This window comes from Triturus cristatus, chromosome 1_1 (assembly GCF_964204655.1).
Source record: "Triturus cristatus chromosome 1_1, aTriCri1.1, whole genome shotgun sequence".
Taxonomy (NCBI): domain Eukaryota; kingdom Metazoa; phylum Chordata; class Amphibia; order Caudata; family Salamandridae; genus Triturus; species Triturus cristatus.
Window position 1 is genome coordinate 61,949,721 of NC_140579.1, and position 16,016 is coordinate 61,965,736.

Consider the following 16,016-nt stretch of genomic DNA (forward strand, 5'->3'; position numbering starts at 1 on the left):
TTTTCTTCTTGGACAGTCTTTGGAAGTCACGAGTTCGGTGACTCCTCCTTCGGTCCGTACTGCGCATGGGCTTCGGCTCCATCCTCAGATTGTTTTTCGCCAGCAGGGAAAAGATGGAGCGTAGTGATAATAGTAAGAAACCCGTGTGTGTTGTATCTAAATATGATAGACTGGAACGGATACAGGTAGCCGGGTGGCGGGTGGGCGTGTATAAATCTGCAGCTCTACATGCCAAGAACAGATGCATACTGGTAAGTAGCATATTCCGTTCGAGGCATATGAGCTGCAGATTATACACTTTTGCATAGATTATATAGCAGTACCCAGCCCTAGCGGCGACCACCGGTATCCGGTGCAGTGGTTTGAATTAGTGTCTTTAGTACAGCCTGGCCCACACTAGCTTGTTGTTTGGAGTGCACGTCTACACAGTAATGTTTTGTGAAGGTGTGCGGTGTTGACCATGTGGCTGCTTTGCAGATGTCATTTAAGGGTATGTAACCTAGAAAAGCCATAGAATACCCTAACTTTCTTGTAGAGTGGGCTTTAGGTGGAACAGATAATGTTCTTTTTGCTTTGTGATAGCAAATTTGTATGCACTTTACAATCCACCTAGCTATCCCTGATTTAGAGATGGGGTTGCCTTTATGCGGTGGAGAGAAGGAGACAAACAACTGTTTAGTCTTTCTGAAAGGTTGCGTTCTTTGTATGTAGTACAGTAAAGCCCTTTTAACATCAAGTGTATGTAGAGCCCTTTCCGCAACAGATTGAGGTTGCGAGAAAAAAAACGGTAACTCCACCGATTGATTAAGATGGAAGGGGGAAATGACCTTGGGCAGAAATTTTGGATTTGTGCGAAGTATCACCTTGCTGTGATGTACTTGTAAAAAGGATTCTTGTATAGTGAACGCTTGTATCTCGCTAACCCTTCTAAGGGAAGTGATAGCTACGAGGAAAGCTGTTTTCCAAGTGAGGAACTGTAGCTCACATTTATGCATTGGTTCGAAAGGCGGACCCATTAGCCTTGTAAGAACTACGTTTAGATTCCACACAGGTGAGGGCGGTACTCTGGGTGGAATTACTCTTTTAAGGCCTTCCATAAAGGCTTTAATAGCGGGCACTCTGAACAGTGATAAATGCTGTCTGTTTTGTAGATAAGCAGCAATTGCTGCTAGGTGTAGGCGTATGGATGAATATGCCAGGTTACACCTTTGAAGATGGAGCAGATAGCATATGATGTGCTGTATGGATGCATCTAAAGGGTTGATTGTATTGTTACGGCAGTAAACAACAAATCTCTTCCACTTTGCGGCATAGCATGCTCGAGTGGTAGGACGTCTGGCTTCCTTGATAATGTTCATGCAATCAGGGGGAAGATTAAGGTATCCAAATTCTAAGATTTCAGGAGCCAGATCGCAAGGTTGAGCTGAGCTGGGTCCGGGTGCCTGATTTCTCCATGGTTCTGGGTTAGGAGGCATGGGGACAGGTGCAGTTTTTGGTGTGGTACCACTGAGAGTTGGAGTAGTGTGGTGTACCACGGCTGCCTGGCCCATGTTGGGGCTACCAGAATGAGTGTGAGGGAGTGCTGCTGTAGCTTCCTTACCACTAACGGAATTAGTGGGAGAGGTGGAAAGGCGTATGCAAATCTGCCTGACCAGTTCATCCATATCGCAAAGATTTGAGTGGTCCGAGTCTTCCGGGTTTGCTAGCGTCAGGAGAGCCCTTCCTGATTCTCCCATTACAGGGCAGTTCATTTTCATTTTGGTAGTATAGGTAGATATTGTGCCCTTATGAATCTCATGAAGTAGGGACTGGGACAATTGGACAATGACTGGCCAGGAGGTAACAACTATTTGTCTGCAGAAAACAAAATGAATGTTGATGGTAGATCTGGTGTAAGAAGTGGAAAAGATTTACTTTTTTAGCGATTTTGAGGCATTAACAATTGCTAGGATAGTTTCTATTTCTTGCTGCTAGGAAGAAAGAGCCCAGCCAATTGGGTATGAAGCCTTGATGCTGGTTGATATGTGTTTGTTGTATTGCTATGGCTCTTTCCGGCTTCTTTTCCAGAATAAGGAGGTCAGTGTTTGAGCACTTATTGGCTCGCTTGTAGTGTATTGACAAATTAGCTGGGAATATGTATATTGTGAATTCAGGCCAAGTTCTAGTGGTTTTGACGAGAGAAGTTTGATGATGGAAGAAGAGATGTTGATGACTTCATACCTGATACCTTGAAGGGAGTTTACATACATAAGGTTGTCTATTGTCAGCAGCTTAAATACCTGCCTCTTTGGTAAGACCTGGTGATGACTGGTTGCCAGTTTTATTGTTGGTGAGGTTGATGTTGTTTCAATGAAGTATTTGCTGATGGCATTGTATTCCTGTAGACGGTGTGGACTGGCAGGAGCTAGCTGTATATGCATGCAGGCTGGCAGGAACAGTTTGATTGCTGTCTTGGGATTGTATGACGATGGAAGTCTAATTTGGCTTGGGTGATTTCACATTTTCAAGTTGTGCATGTTGCTTTGAGAGGGATGAGGTCTCTGTGTGTTTCTGTTTCTTGCACCAGTGCTCTTATGATCAGTGAACTATTTTATCAGAGGACACTTCTTGGCAGTACCAAGGGCTTGAGGTATGTTGTTTTTGCTTCAGAGAGTGGTGTATCGACCTGTGGGCTGATGCACGGTTTGGTGTCTTCAGCAGTGTGCTTGAAACTGATGTTGGTGCATCGGGGATTGATGTTAGTGACCCAATGGGAGAGTGTCAAAGATTATGATGTTTTTCTGTTCGTTTTATGCAAAATCACATCATCTGAAGTGTGCTTTCGATTCAGCTTACCCTGTCACTGTCTGTCTCCTGCAGTCTCCCTGTTTTTTATCCTGATTTCATTCTTGATCAGCATGTTGATCAGTCTCTCCCCTACAGGGTCACCCTCTTGATCCTGATTGCTCAGCTTATCATGCTAGTCCGTCTCTGAAGTAGCGTTTGCCACACCATAATCATTTATGTTTTTTGAGACCATCCTATTGCACTTTCGCTCCCTGGCAGGCTCCCTTCTTTCTGATCGCACATTTCCTCAGCTTATCCTGTGAACCCTTTTCTCACTCAAACCTTACATTCTGAATTTCTTCAACTCAGGCCTTAGCTTCTCTGATGCCTTCTTATCCTCTCTCCCTTTCTACTGCAGGAAGAAGACACGACCAGGCACAGTCATGAACCACTGTGTGAAAAGCTTTGATAATGAGACCTTGGTCACCTCGTCTGTCTCCAGTATCTCAGGCACTGTCGTACTGCTGCTCGCTGCTCTCATTGGAGTACCTGGCAATGTCTTCATCATCTGGAGCATCCTTGGGAAGATGAGGGGCAAGGAGAAGTCTGTCACTTGTATTCTTATCCTCAACCTGGCCGTGGCCGATGGCACTGTGTTGATCCTGACACCGTTCTTCATCACATTTCTCATCATGAGGACGTGGGTTTTCTCCCGGGTCACGTGCAAGATTGTTTATTACCTCGCCTGCGTCAATATGTTTGCCAGCATTTTCATCATCACCTTGATGAGTCTCGATCGCTTGTTGGCCATCTCTCGACCCTGGACGGTGCAGTCGATCCGCAAGAAGCATGTGGCCAGGAAAGCTCTGCTGGGTATCTGGGTAGCATCCATGCTGCTGTCAATCCCAGCCTTTGCTTACCGCGAAGTAGTGGAAGAAGCAAACACCAAGATGCTGATCTGTGAGCCTTGCCATCCCTCTAGCCGCCACACCATCTTCCACTACTCCTTAGAGACTGTGGTAGCATTTTTAGTCCCTCTAGCGATTATTTGTACGAGCTATGCTCTCATCTTACGGAAACTGAAGGCCACAAAGTTCCGGCGGCGGGTCCGTACTGAAAAACTAATCCTGGCCATCGTGTTGACCTTCACGTTGCTTTGGCTGCCTTACCATGTGGTCAATGTTATTCAGGTGGCCTCCCGAGTGGCCACAGGGAACATGGCAGAGAAGCTTAAGCATGCCTGGAAGGCAAGTCGAGCTTTAGCCACCACCCTGGCCTTTATCAGCTTCAGCATTAACCCAGTGCTTTATGCCTTTGCGGCCAGCAACTTCATCAGGGTGTTTGGTATGAACTTCATTGTCAAGTTGCTTGAGGGCACAGTTGGGGAGCTGCACCGGAGAACCAAATCCCAAAGGGACCTGGAAAAGGACTTTGTCAATGATGCCAGCACGGGAGTTGAAGTGCAGGAGTTTAATAGAGACAACAGACTAGACATCTCCCCATCTACCAAACTTCCTCCAGCTTGAAGAGCCAACACTAATGGGAACCACCACACAACATTTTCATCTCAGACAGGGATAAAAAGCACAAAAGAAAATGTCACCCACATGCAAAAGTCAATAGCAGAGTATACGCCTGAGAAAGAGTGAAGTGGAAATCTCCGGCTCATAGGCCTTTTTCAAAGCGGGATTTAACTAAGTATGGTACCTAAAGCAATGACAGGGAAATCCTTGATTACATATTTGTGGCTGGAAAAATAGACATTAATTGACACTATCGCCTAAGAAAGTGGGAGGGAAATGCCAGAATATACCTATGGTCTGTCTCAGGAAGGGCAGTCTCTTCTGAGATATTGATAGCGAAATCCTGCACAGAATGGTTAAGCCTTTTAAGTTGTCATTGCCATGCCATGCACCAAGGGACAGTGGCATATAAATATTGTACCAGACAATGGCCCTCCTCTGGAGTGGGTGTTCTCATGAAAGTGACAGAATGGCATTTTAGGATTGTTTATGTGCAGGAAGGGACACCTGTGAGAAAGTGCCATCTTTCTTGCATGGTATGCCCCCACTTTTTGCTGAATTGCTGAATGTACTTTGACTGAGTGTGCCCTGGACTCCTTCCAATCAGGGGCCCAGGGCCTATGTTCCTTCCCTAAAACCCAAATTGGCAAACCCTGGCCACATGTCAGCCCCTGGTAAATGGTACCCTAGGTACCCAGGGCCTTGTGACCAGGGAAGGCCTCTAAGGGCTGCAGCACTTATTGTGCCACCCTTAGAGGCCCTGTACCCTAACACAAACACACTGCCCTTGCAGGCTGAGTGTCTGGGTACAAGACAAAACCAAGAGTCGACATGGCCCACATCCCTGTGGCATGCCCACAACCTACACTGCCCTGGCATACATCAGCCACCCCTCTAGCTGGGTGCCCTTTGCCAGTGGTGCGGGCACAGGAGCATGAGCCCTGTGCCCCTACAGTACCCAGGTCCATTCCTGGGCGCTGTAAGTGCAGTGCTGCCATTTAAGAGTATATGGTGCTGAGAGCTCGTCAAACACAAACTCCACAGCACCATAATGGCAACACTGAAGACTGAGAAGTTTGGTATCAAACTTCTCAGCACATTAAACCCGCACTGATGCCAGTGTGGGATTTAATGTACAAAGCACTACCGAGGGCATCTTAGAGATGCCTTCTGAAACCTAACCTACAATCCACGTCTTGTCTGAGAGGCTGCCTAGGCTGCCACACAGCAGATTTGTTGCTGGACCCCTGGGTGGAGAGCCCCCCGCTCTCCTGGGCCTGCAACAATGCACATCCTGGGCGAGGTGCTAGGTCTCCTCCCCCAGGATGGGCAGGGGGAAGCTTCAAAGGCATGCTGCCTTTGTGAGCTTCTCCAGGCCATTCGCTGTACCCAGCAACTGGCCCCCACCGGTTCCGACCCCCACTCTGGCGGGAAGACTGGCCGGAAACCACAAGTAAGAACAGGGTATGTGCCAGCCTCTGCCAACCCCACCCCTCAAGTGGGGGAGGAGAGGTGAAGCACATCTCCGGGCTCCCGCCATCTTGAAGATGGGAAGCCCTGCCCAATCAGGACTAGGCTACTGCTCCCCTCCCACAGGAGAGTGGCAGGATAGGGGGTGTACCCACCCCAGGGCGGGGACCCATTGGTCCCTGCCCTTTACCTACCTGTAACGCCCCTAAATCTAGTATTTAGGGGCACCCTGAACCTTCCCTCTCCAGATTCCGAAAAAGCAAAGAAGAACAAGAAGACCTGCCTTGCAGCTGCTAAGAAGAGGAAGACACCAACTGCTTTGGCCCCAGCCCTAACGGCCTGTTGACCCTCGAACCTGCTCCTGCTAAATCCCGGCACCTCCTGTGGCCAGCAACCTCACAAACCCCGGAGGACCTGGCTACCTTGTGACTCTGAGCATCTGGGACTCCCATGAGCAGTGGTTCTGCTCAAAGCAAGTTTCTAACCCCTGGCATCAGCCCGGAACCGCGAACCCTGCACACTCTGCACCCGCCAAGCCTGGCCTGTGCCAGAGTGGACAAAGACCCAGAGGACGTCCCCCGGCGACTGTGACCCCGAATCTGGCACCCAAGGACCCACCTCGACGCTCCTGATGACGCATGCAGCCTCCGAACCAGGGGCCCCCTCACCGCGATCACAGAGAGTAAGATCTCCGGACATCAAAAGGCACCCCTGCACCCGGCGCCCTGCGGCCCCCTGTGCCAGACTCCTGGGTACCTACCTATCCTCCAACTACCCAACTTACCTCTCAAAGTGGTGGTGGCACCCGAAGAATCTTCGTCCCCGAGCTTGCAGCCTTTGTTCGTCCTTGAGCTTTCCCATTTAAATCCATTGAGCGCCCGAAGGCTCAAAAGCACCCTGCACCCAGCCGCCCGAGTGGCCCTAGCAGTGCAACTTCTACTCCTACCTACTTCCCCAAAACTTTATTTGGTGACAAAATATTGTACGGTCACTTTTTTACACTAAAACTCACTATTTCTCACTTTTTTTAGGGAAAAAAAAAGTTCGCAGATTTTTTTTTAAATCGCCCGATTTTTATAAAAAATGCTCTTGTTGGAAGCCTTTGGATATAAGGCCACATAAATAAAAGGAATTTTTCAAATATCTGTTTCTCTCACTTTTTTATTGCTGTTTGAATATTCAGACTTGACCTTTTGCATCATTGGTGATGCATGCTCTTATTATTGAGCTTGGGAAAAATTTTAAAAAATCGACTTTGGGGATTGTTTACTAGGGCAAGTGATACATCAATTTAAGACTCATATTAAACTGAACCTCAAGCTGGAAAAAAAACAAAATAGCATTTACACTCACTATTTTATAATCAACTTTCGCAATTGTTTTTTAGCTATATAAAAACCAAGGTAAAGCCGTAAATTTTAGGAATGAGATTTTTTCAAAGTAACACATAGGTTTGACTTGCCTTCACATTAGGCTTCATAAACAAAAGAAAAAACACCTCTATGTGTTAGTTTCACTTTTTTGTAACACATTTTCGTTTTAGGCATAAGCAAAAGCAGCATTGGTAATGGATGTGTATTTCAATAGGGATTTTTAACGTCTACCAAAATACGGTTTACCAATGCATTTTCATTATTTTCTCTTTAGTATCCCATTATGCACATGTTAAGAAACATTTCCATGCATTATTCGCTAAATAGCATAAAAACACACTGAATTATTAACAATATTCTTTGGGAATTGGGTGACCAGATGGCCGGAAATCGGGGACAATGCCCCCAAGCCTATGTTTCCGGCTCCAACTCTGCTTGGACGACACAAAAGGAAGTCAATGAAGACACTTCTAAACAGGCAAAGTGAGCTCAGGTTTTCCAGTTCCAGAGATATGAAAATGTCACATAGTAATGCATTGCCAGAGTTAGTTCAGGGTACTACGAGGGCCTGCAAACATGGCGAAAGCCAGTTTGATGCGAAAAGGTGGAACTTGTTTTCAGGGAATGAAGGATGGTTTGTACAAATGTTATGAAATAATCTGTTTTATTTTTAAACTCTGATACCTGACCAAGCATGCATTAGTTATTCATGGTTACAATACATATTATAGTATTGTATAGGCTTCTTGCATTTTACTATTTCTTCTGTCAGCAATTCTGCCTTACTTGCATACAATTAGAAACCATTTAGTGGCAGGTGGAGCCAAAATTCAGAGAAAACAAATTCAGGAGACTACAGGGCATGAGCCCTGCTGCTTCTGGGAATACCGGTACATTCCTTGCCCAAAAACAAGTTCCGGTACTCAGGGGGAGAAAACTGAGAAGTGCCGGTACTCAGTACCGGTCCTTTTAAAGCACTGGATCCTAATGCTGATTTTTTTCTCATAGGTGAACACATATCATGCGGGGGCGCCATGACACAGGTCTGTCTCACGGTATGCTGTCTTGTTGGACCAGGAGGGGCATCCAGCTATCCTTATAGTGGTAGAAGGCTACAGCCTTTGTAGGTTTTAAGCAGCACGAGGGCGGTGGTGGCAGCATACTGTGTAGTGATCAGTAGTAGTGAACAGGTCCTTTTTACCCTGTCACTGGAGTGAGGCCTACAGCTTGACCTTTTCTCAAGCCGAAAAAAAAAAAAGAGGTGCTTAATCTATGTATTTTCACGCCCTCTTTCATATGCACCCCCCTTTTTTCAGAAAAAAATATTGGGGTACCATATTTTCTAGCGAGCATCACCAGTGATGCATACTCCCCAAAGGTGTTTTTTCCCCTGGGCCCCTCCCCCAAACAAAAACACATTGACCTGAAGCCTAAGTGTATTCTGAGTCAAAAAAACTTTATTTGGTGAAAAAATATTGTACGGTCACTTTTTTACACTAAAACTCACTATTTCTCACTTTTTTTAGGGAAAAAATAAAAGTTAGCGGATATTTTTTAAATCGCCCGATTTAAAAAAAAATGCTCTTGTTGCAAGCCTTTGGACATAAGGCCACATAAATAAAAGGAATTTTTCAAATATCTGTTTCCCTCACTTTTTTATTGCTGTTTGAATATTCAGACTTGACCTTTTGCATCATTGGTGATGCATGCTCTTATTATTGAGCTTGGGAAAAATTAAAAAAAATCGACTTTGGGGATTGTTTACTAGGGCAAGTGATACATCAATTTAAGACTCATATTAAACTGAACCTAAAGCTGGGAAAAAAAACAAAATAGCATTTACACTCACTATTTTATAATCAACTTTCGCAATTGTTTTTTAGCTATATAAAAAACCAAGGTAAAGCCGTAAATTTTAGGAATGAGATTTTTTCCAAGTAACACATAGGTTTGACTTGCCTTCACATTAGGCTTCATCAACAAAAGAAAAAACACCTCTATGTGTTAGTTTCACTTTTTTGTAACACATTTTCGTTTTAGGCATAAGCAAAAGCAGCATTGGTAATGGATGTGTATTTCAATAGGGATTTTTAACGTCTACCAAAATACGGTTTACCAATACATTTTCATTATTTTCTCTTTAGTATCTCATTATGCACATGTTAAGAAACATTTCCATGCATTATTAGCTAAATAGCATAAAAACACACTGAATTATTAACAATATGCTTTGGGAATTGGGTGACCAGATGGCCGGAAATCGAAAATCGCCTCGTATGGATTCAACTTCCATTTTATGTACTTTCTGTGTGGGCCACATGCATAAGAATTGGTACCATAATGCGTACATATCTCAGCTACAGTCTACAACTGAAATTAAGTCTTACCTTATACGCTTCAAGAATTATAGGGCACATTCTGCTGTTTTGGGTTTTGAGTTTGTCCGGGCATTTATTATTCAAGACCTTGTGAGCAATGCATAAGGATTTAAACTTTACCCTAACATTGATTGGTAGCCACTGGATCTGTGTAAGGGACTCTCTTACCGGGGTGTGCCTAGGAACATTAAGCAGGAACCTCGGGGCTGCGTTCTGCACCATCTGCAGCATTTTAATCACATACTTAGGAGATCCTAGGTAAAGAGAATTCCCATAGTCCAGTCGAGAGCATACGAGGGCCTGTAGGACTGTTTTCCTTAGCTGCTCTGGGATAAGATCCAGTACCTTTCTGAGCATTCTTAAAAGCCTGAAACAAGTGCCAGCCAGTTTAATAGCCTCTTGATTCATTGCAAGGGAACTATCCAACCAGATCACTAGGTATTTGACGACCGGTCTGGGAGTAGGTGGATTTCCCAAGCATGAAGGCCAGTTATTCAGAGGCCTGGGGATGGGCATATTCCCCAGAATCATGATTTAGGTCTTTTCTCCATTGAATTTAGGGTAATTGTTTGACATCCAGTGGTATAATTTGGTCAAACATGGACCCAATTGAAGATTGTCTTGGTTGGGAGTGCTTGGCATAGAGCCGATCAGCTGCGTGTCGTCGGCATACGACACACATGAAATGCCTGCGTTATAGAGGCTAGTTGTCTTACATAAATATTAAATCAGGTGGGGCTAAGGGAAGAGCCCTGTGGCACTCCGAATTTTATGGGCTGGGGGTCTGAGAGGCAGTCCTTTTCCATAACTTCGAAGGATCGAACGTCCAGGTAAGAGCCGAGCCAATCCAAAGCTTTGTCCCTGATACCGATCTCCCTCAATCTATCTTTCAGTATGGCATGATTGATGATATCAAAGGCCGTACTGAGATCCAGAAGGACGATGGCTGCAGCTTCTCTGTTATCTAATAAGGCTTTTAATTCCACAGTGACTGCGAGAAGAGCTGTCTCCGTGCCATGGAGGGCATGGAAACCCATCTGTGTTGGATGGAGTAATTTATTCTTTTCAAGGGAGTTAACTAAAATATGGTTTACATGCTTTTCCAACATTTTGCTAAGAAGGGGAAGAAGCGAGATATGTCGCAAATTGCTGAAAGTTTCAGGATCCAGCTGGGCCTTTTTGAGGATAGGTCTTATCACAGCATGCTTCCACGATTGTGGGACCCAGCCAGACTCTAGAGATTTATTGAGGATCCTCCTTAGTATAGGGAGTATTGTCTCAGTCACCTTGAGCAGGGCGTGCAGGGGTGCTGAGTCAAGCGGGGAGCCTGATTTCGTAGGCTTGATTAGTTTGAGGATAGCCTCATCCTCTAGTGGAGGGAATTGTGAGAGACTTGGGGTTGATGCCGGTTCACAGGCTATGTATACCTCCTCTTGCATTGGCTGAGGGGGCTTCTGGAAGAGACTATAGATATCTAACACTTTCTTGTGAAAGAAGGAGGCTATTTCATTGCGTCGATCTTTGGTGGGCTTTATGGATCCATTAGCATCCCGGGGTGATGTCAGGGTTTTAACTATTCTAAAGAGTTCCTTAGGGGAGTTCATAGACTGAGCGATTTTTTTCCTTAAGGAAATCTGCTTGCACTGTTTTTAGCTCTTTGTGGTAGGATCGGATGGCAGTTTTATATTTATCTTTTAGTACTAGATCGTACTCCTTTCTCCAGTCCCTTTCTAGTCTCTTGCATTGCTTCTTTAGTGTAAGCAGGAGATTATTGTAACATGGGGTGTTCCTAGGCCGGGTGTTTTGGTTAGACCTCTTTTTTTAGAGAAGCACAAGACTCCAGCGACTGGCCAGTCCAGTTTTCCCATTGCTGGTAGTCCTCCTCTATAGTGTCCTCCACCAGTGGCATTGATTTCCTCAAGATGATTTGAATGAGCTGAGGGACTGTTGGTGGATCCAGTGGCCGGGACCTGGATGGCATCAGAATTGGTAAAATAAAGTGTACATACCTTAGCTACAATCTGCAATTCAAATTAATTATTTACCTTATACGCTTCGAGAATTATAGGACACATTCTACTATGTATTGTATCCTATCCATTTCAATGGAGTGACCAGAGGACCTCCAGGGGTGAATTATTGAAGTTTTTGGGTTTTAGGGGGCAAAGTCACTTCTTCCACCCAGCCCAAGGTGCTCAAAATCGGGTACGATATCAGGTTTTTCCCTTGGCTGGAAGTTGGAAAAAAAACTTCCGATAATACCAAGGGTAGATAGATCACATGAAAGGATCAGACCTGACCTTTCTAAGAAGTGTATTTATATCTTGTGCACTCAAACAGTGTCTCTGATATCCAGCCTGAGCTATTTGACAAATTAGCAAAACTCGCTAGAAGTGCTCACTTTTAGCGAGTTTTGCTAATTTTCAGTACCAACCCTAATGACTGTTTGCAGGTTGGGTGCTAGGACGGCCAGGAGCTGTCTGACGCACATGCCCACCATGACGTCAGACGGCTCCCAGCCGTCCGTCGCACGCAATGGGTTCAAGTACAGAGAATAGAATATCCACAATATTTTTGATGTAGTAAACCATCCTTAAAACTCTAAAAACTGTGGGGCTCATTACGATGATGGGTGGACTTGGTCCTCCTGCCACCATAGTGGTGATTGGGGCCGGCTGCCAGACATGTGGCAGTCCCACCACTGCAATTAGTATGCACCCTCCATACTGGCGGGCGCATCGTTGGCCTTTAACATTGTGGGTGGTGCTGCTGGCTGCAGCACCTTCCGCAAAGTGAAAGGTGCTTGCACCGTATTTCCCTGCACCACTTGGCAGGCACCATGCGGTGCCTGCCACTTGGTGCATGGGCCACTTGGTGCATTGAAATGCAGGGGGGTACCATGGGTATCCCCCAGTGTAGCAACACCCCCCCCAGGTTGGCCACAACGATCCCCCAAACCTAATCCCTGCCGGCCCAGCGGTAGCGTTCCTCCCGCCATCGTAATGAGCCCCTAAGTATTCTGTGAATTGTCCTTAATCAATGCAGGGTGGCACCTGGCCTCTGTGAGCTTTTGTTGATAGAACATAGTCATAAGTAAGATCACAACTGATCTGAATAGTTTGCAACGCAACAAATAAAATAACGTATCTCAGCTTTTCATCTCTTTCAAAAGTCTCAAGAACTGGTTTGACGTTAAATTTCTTTTTTGATGTCCGCACTAGCTTTCCAGGAGTTTCCAGTAAGGGGTGACATGAGCATGGACTGTTTGTGGCATCCATGCAATACCGTTCCTTCCGATAATTAGTAAAAAAGAAATAAGCTGTTCATTTTTTTTTTAGGCAGCTCATTTATCTTCTGTATTCCTTCTGTTGCAGATATTCGCTCCCCATGAAAATCGCGGACCACCTCTCCTTTTTTAAATATGCGTGATGCAACGGCCTTCCTTCTTCATCAACAACAGAAACTTCACTCCACCGTTGGTGACTCAGACATGAGTTAATTTGTTTATCACCCATTGGTGATGTGCTTTCTGTCATTGGTTTCCAATTCTGGATTAGCTCTGCAACTTCTGGTAAATTTTTTCTCCATTACATTTTATTATAAAACTTTAGTACACATTTTTCTCTTGGTTGCCTTCGCGGTAACTGTTCTGTGATTGAAAGAAACAAAATAAATTGATATCAGTTTCTAAAATTTTAACTTTTCAATATATCTCAGCATATCTAAATGTTTACTTACTCATGGTTTCCTCCTTTCTTAGAAGTTGCTGTTTCAGTCTCCACTTATCATATGCAAGCCGCTCGTGATCACCAACCAGTGCAATTCGGTCTTTTTTACCTGGTGGATTCCCATTCAGTGTCACAGGAAATTCTTTTTCAAAATGTATGAATACATCATGATTTTTTTCACCAGGTACTTTGGATGTAGAAGGCCCATTGTGCTGTGCCCTTTAAGTACATAAATAAGACAAAATTAAGCATTAGTAAATGGTTCTGTGTTATAGAAAGTGAATATTTTTCATTTTGCATATATGCAAAGTGCATAAAATCTATAACTGTCAATAGCCTAATACTGAAACAGTAGCTTACAAAATGTATCTGTAAATTAGACCATGCAAAACACATACGATCGACAAGGTGGTCATAATTTATGACAGAGATGATTGTATACGAAAAACAAAGCAGCACATTCTACGTAGCATACCTTTGCCGTCTCTTATCAAGTGGTTGTCTGCAATGTATAGTATTATCTTGTTTCAAGAATCTGCAAACAAACACAGATAGTAAGAATGGTTCACAAATGTTCAAAATAAATATCTAAATACAATAAATAGTTGCATTAAAAGCATAAGGATTATGAGTAAAGTAACTGTTTTCTAAAAATCTGTGAGATGAAAAACAATGACCTATTCTATTACCACTTCCGTAAGATTCCAGGTTTTTCCCCATGGCTAGAAGTGAAAAAAACCTTCTTATAGTTCATAAGGTCCACAAACCCCTTCAAAGTATTAGATCTGAGCTTTCTAACAAGTATATTTAGTTCCTGGGTACTCACAAAGGGACTGTGATATCCATTCTGAGCTATTTGGAAAATTAGCACATTTTGTCAAAAAAACATTTTTTGACAATTTTTGCTAATTTTCAGTATCAACCCTCATGACTGTTTTCAGGTCCCTGTAGCCACCAGGACCCCATAATATATCTCAGGTGATATAACAAGAGTGGCTAGGGCTAATTTCCAGCATCCAGGTACATGCCTGACTCTTATTTGTGACATTTCCAGGTGTTTGGTGTCAAACTCATTTTTTCCATTTTAGGCCATAGAGCTCAGAGTAACATCACATTTCTAGTTCTGGACCCAAGGACCCCATAGTATACCTCAGATGACATACCAGGAGTGTCTAAGACCGATTTCTGGCCTCCAGGGATGACTTTTTGAAGTCTTGGGGTTTAAGGGGGCAAAGTCACTTCTTTCACCCAGCCCAAGGAGCTCAAAATCGGGTACGATATCAGGTCAACATGTGGGCGTCGCATCATATCACCCTGCTAGCTAATAGGGCAAGCATCCACATATTGTGCATCATTGACATCCTTTACTGGACTTCCGTCCGTGTTAGAGACGTTAATTCATTTTCAACTATCTAGCTCTAAATTTCACTTACACAAAAGCATTCAAGTGGAAAAATAGTTGTTACTTTATTCCAATGTTTATGTTTAGGTTTTTGTTAAGCATATGGCTATCCAAGGGCTTCCAAGCGCTGATTGAAAGTGCTGACAGAGAGGGGGTGACTGGTCCAGGTATGGGGCTACTGGGAGAACAGGCATGCCTTGAGCTTTTTCCTAAAGCTGGGCTCTTCTTCCAGCAGTCTCAGCCCAAGGGGCAAGGAATTCCAAAGCTTCGGGATCAGATGTGAAAATGATGTGCCTCCCCATCTCGATCTCTTAATTCTTGAGGTTCTTAGAAGGCGGTCATGTGCCAATCTTAGACATCTGGTAGGTACATAAGGGGAGACAAGACCTCTGATTTTAGGAGGACCCTTGCTATTTGTTGCTTTATGTGCAAGGCAGAGTGATTTAAATGTGATCCTTGCAGCAATAGGCTGCCAATGAAGCAATTTCAGAAGCTCCTTCACTGAAGCACAGCTTGGAATTTTAAGGAGTAATCTGACTGCTGCATTTTTACGACCTGCAGTTTTTTTGTGACATAAATTGGTGATCCTAGATAGAGGGAGTTGCCATAATCCAGGCATTCTTCTAAGATGTTCGGGGTAAGCATCAGAATCTTCTGGATCATTCTGAATAGTCCAATGCATATTGCAGCAAACGTTTTTGCTTGATCGTTTGTCGTTAGCGCTTTGTCCATCCACATTCCTAAATTCTTTATGAGGTAAGAGGGGACAGGAGGATTTCCTATACAGCTCGGCCAACTGATCATTGGCCTAGGACTGGGATGGTTTCCCAAAATAGACAGCTCTGTCTTGTCGCCATTTAGTTTCAGACAGCAAGTTGCCATCCATTTGTACACTTTTTCCCAACAGGGTACTAAATGTTGGTGTTCCAAATTCGAACCATTTGAAAAGGAAACCACCAACTGCATGTCATCCGCATAGAAGACTATGGACATACCAAACGCCTGTACAATTTCCAACAGCGAACTCATATAGACATTAAACCAAGTAGAGCTCAGTGACAAGCCCTGAGGCAGCCCACATATAGATGGCATATTTTCAGGGAAGCATGTGGTTTCCATAATCTGAAACTATCTATCCTTTAGAAATGAAGTAAGCCAATCCAAAGCTTTGTCATGGATCCCAACTTCCCTCAGCCTTTCTATTAGAATTGTGAGGTCTATGGTATTGAACGCCGCACTTAAGTCTAGAAGCAAAATTGCAGCAGACCGAAGTATGGTTTTGAGCTCCTCAGTGACCACCAGAAGAGCAGACCAGGGCTACGCTGTGAGCGAAAGCCTATCTGTGTAGCATTTAGATAATGGTTATCTCATGACAA

At 44.3% G+C, this 16,016-nt stretch overlaps 1 protein-coding gene across 2 annotated transcripts in view; it reads left to right on the top strand.

Moving 5' to 3' along the window:
- LOC146869407 (leukotriene B4 receptor 1-like) overlaps window positions 1-13,170 on the top strand; it is a 44,938-nt gene extending 31,768 nt beyond the window's left edge. Inside the window, exon 2 of one of the 2 annotated variants that reach the window (XR_014959603.1) lies at window positions 12,885-13,170. Coding sequence is in view for 1 of the 2 variants with exons in the window: in XM_085599773.1 (XP_085455899.1) it covers window positions 3,210-4,292 (1,083 nt within the window). In the remaining variant the exon portion in view is untranslated. Of the gene's footprint in view, window positions 1-3,184; window positions 5,170-12,884 lie in introns of those variants that run through there. The other variant, XM_085599773.1, reaches the window with a different exon arrangement.
- The last annotated feature ends 2,846 nt before the right edge of the window (window positions 13,171-16,016 follow it).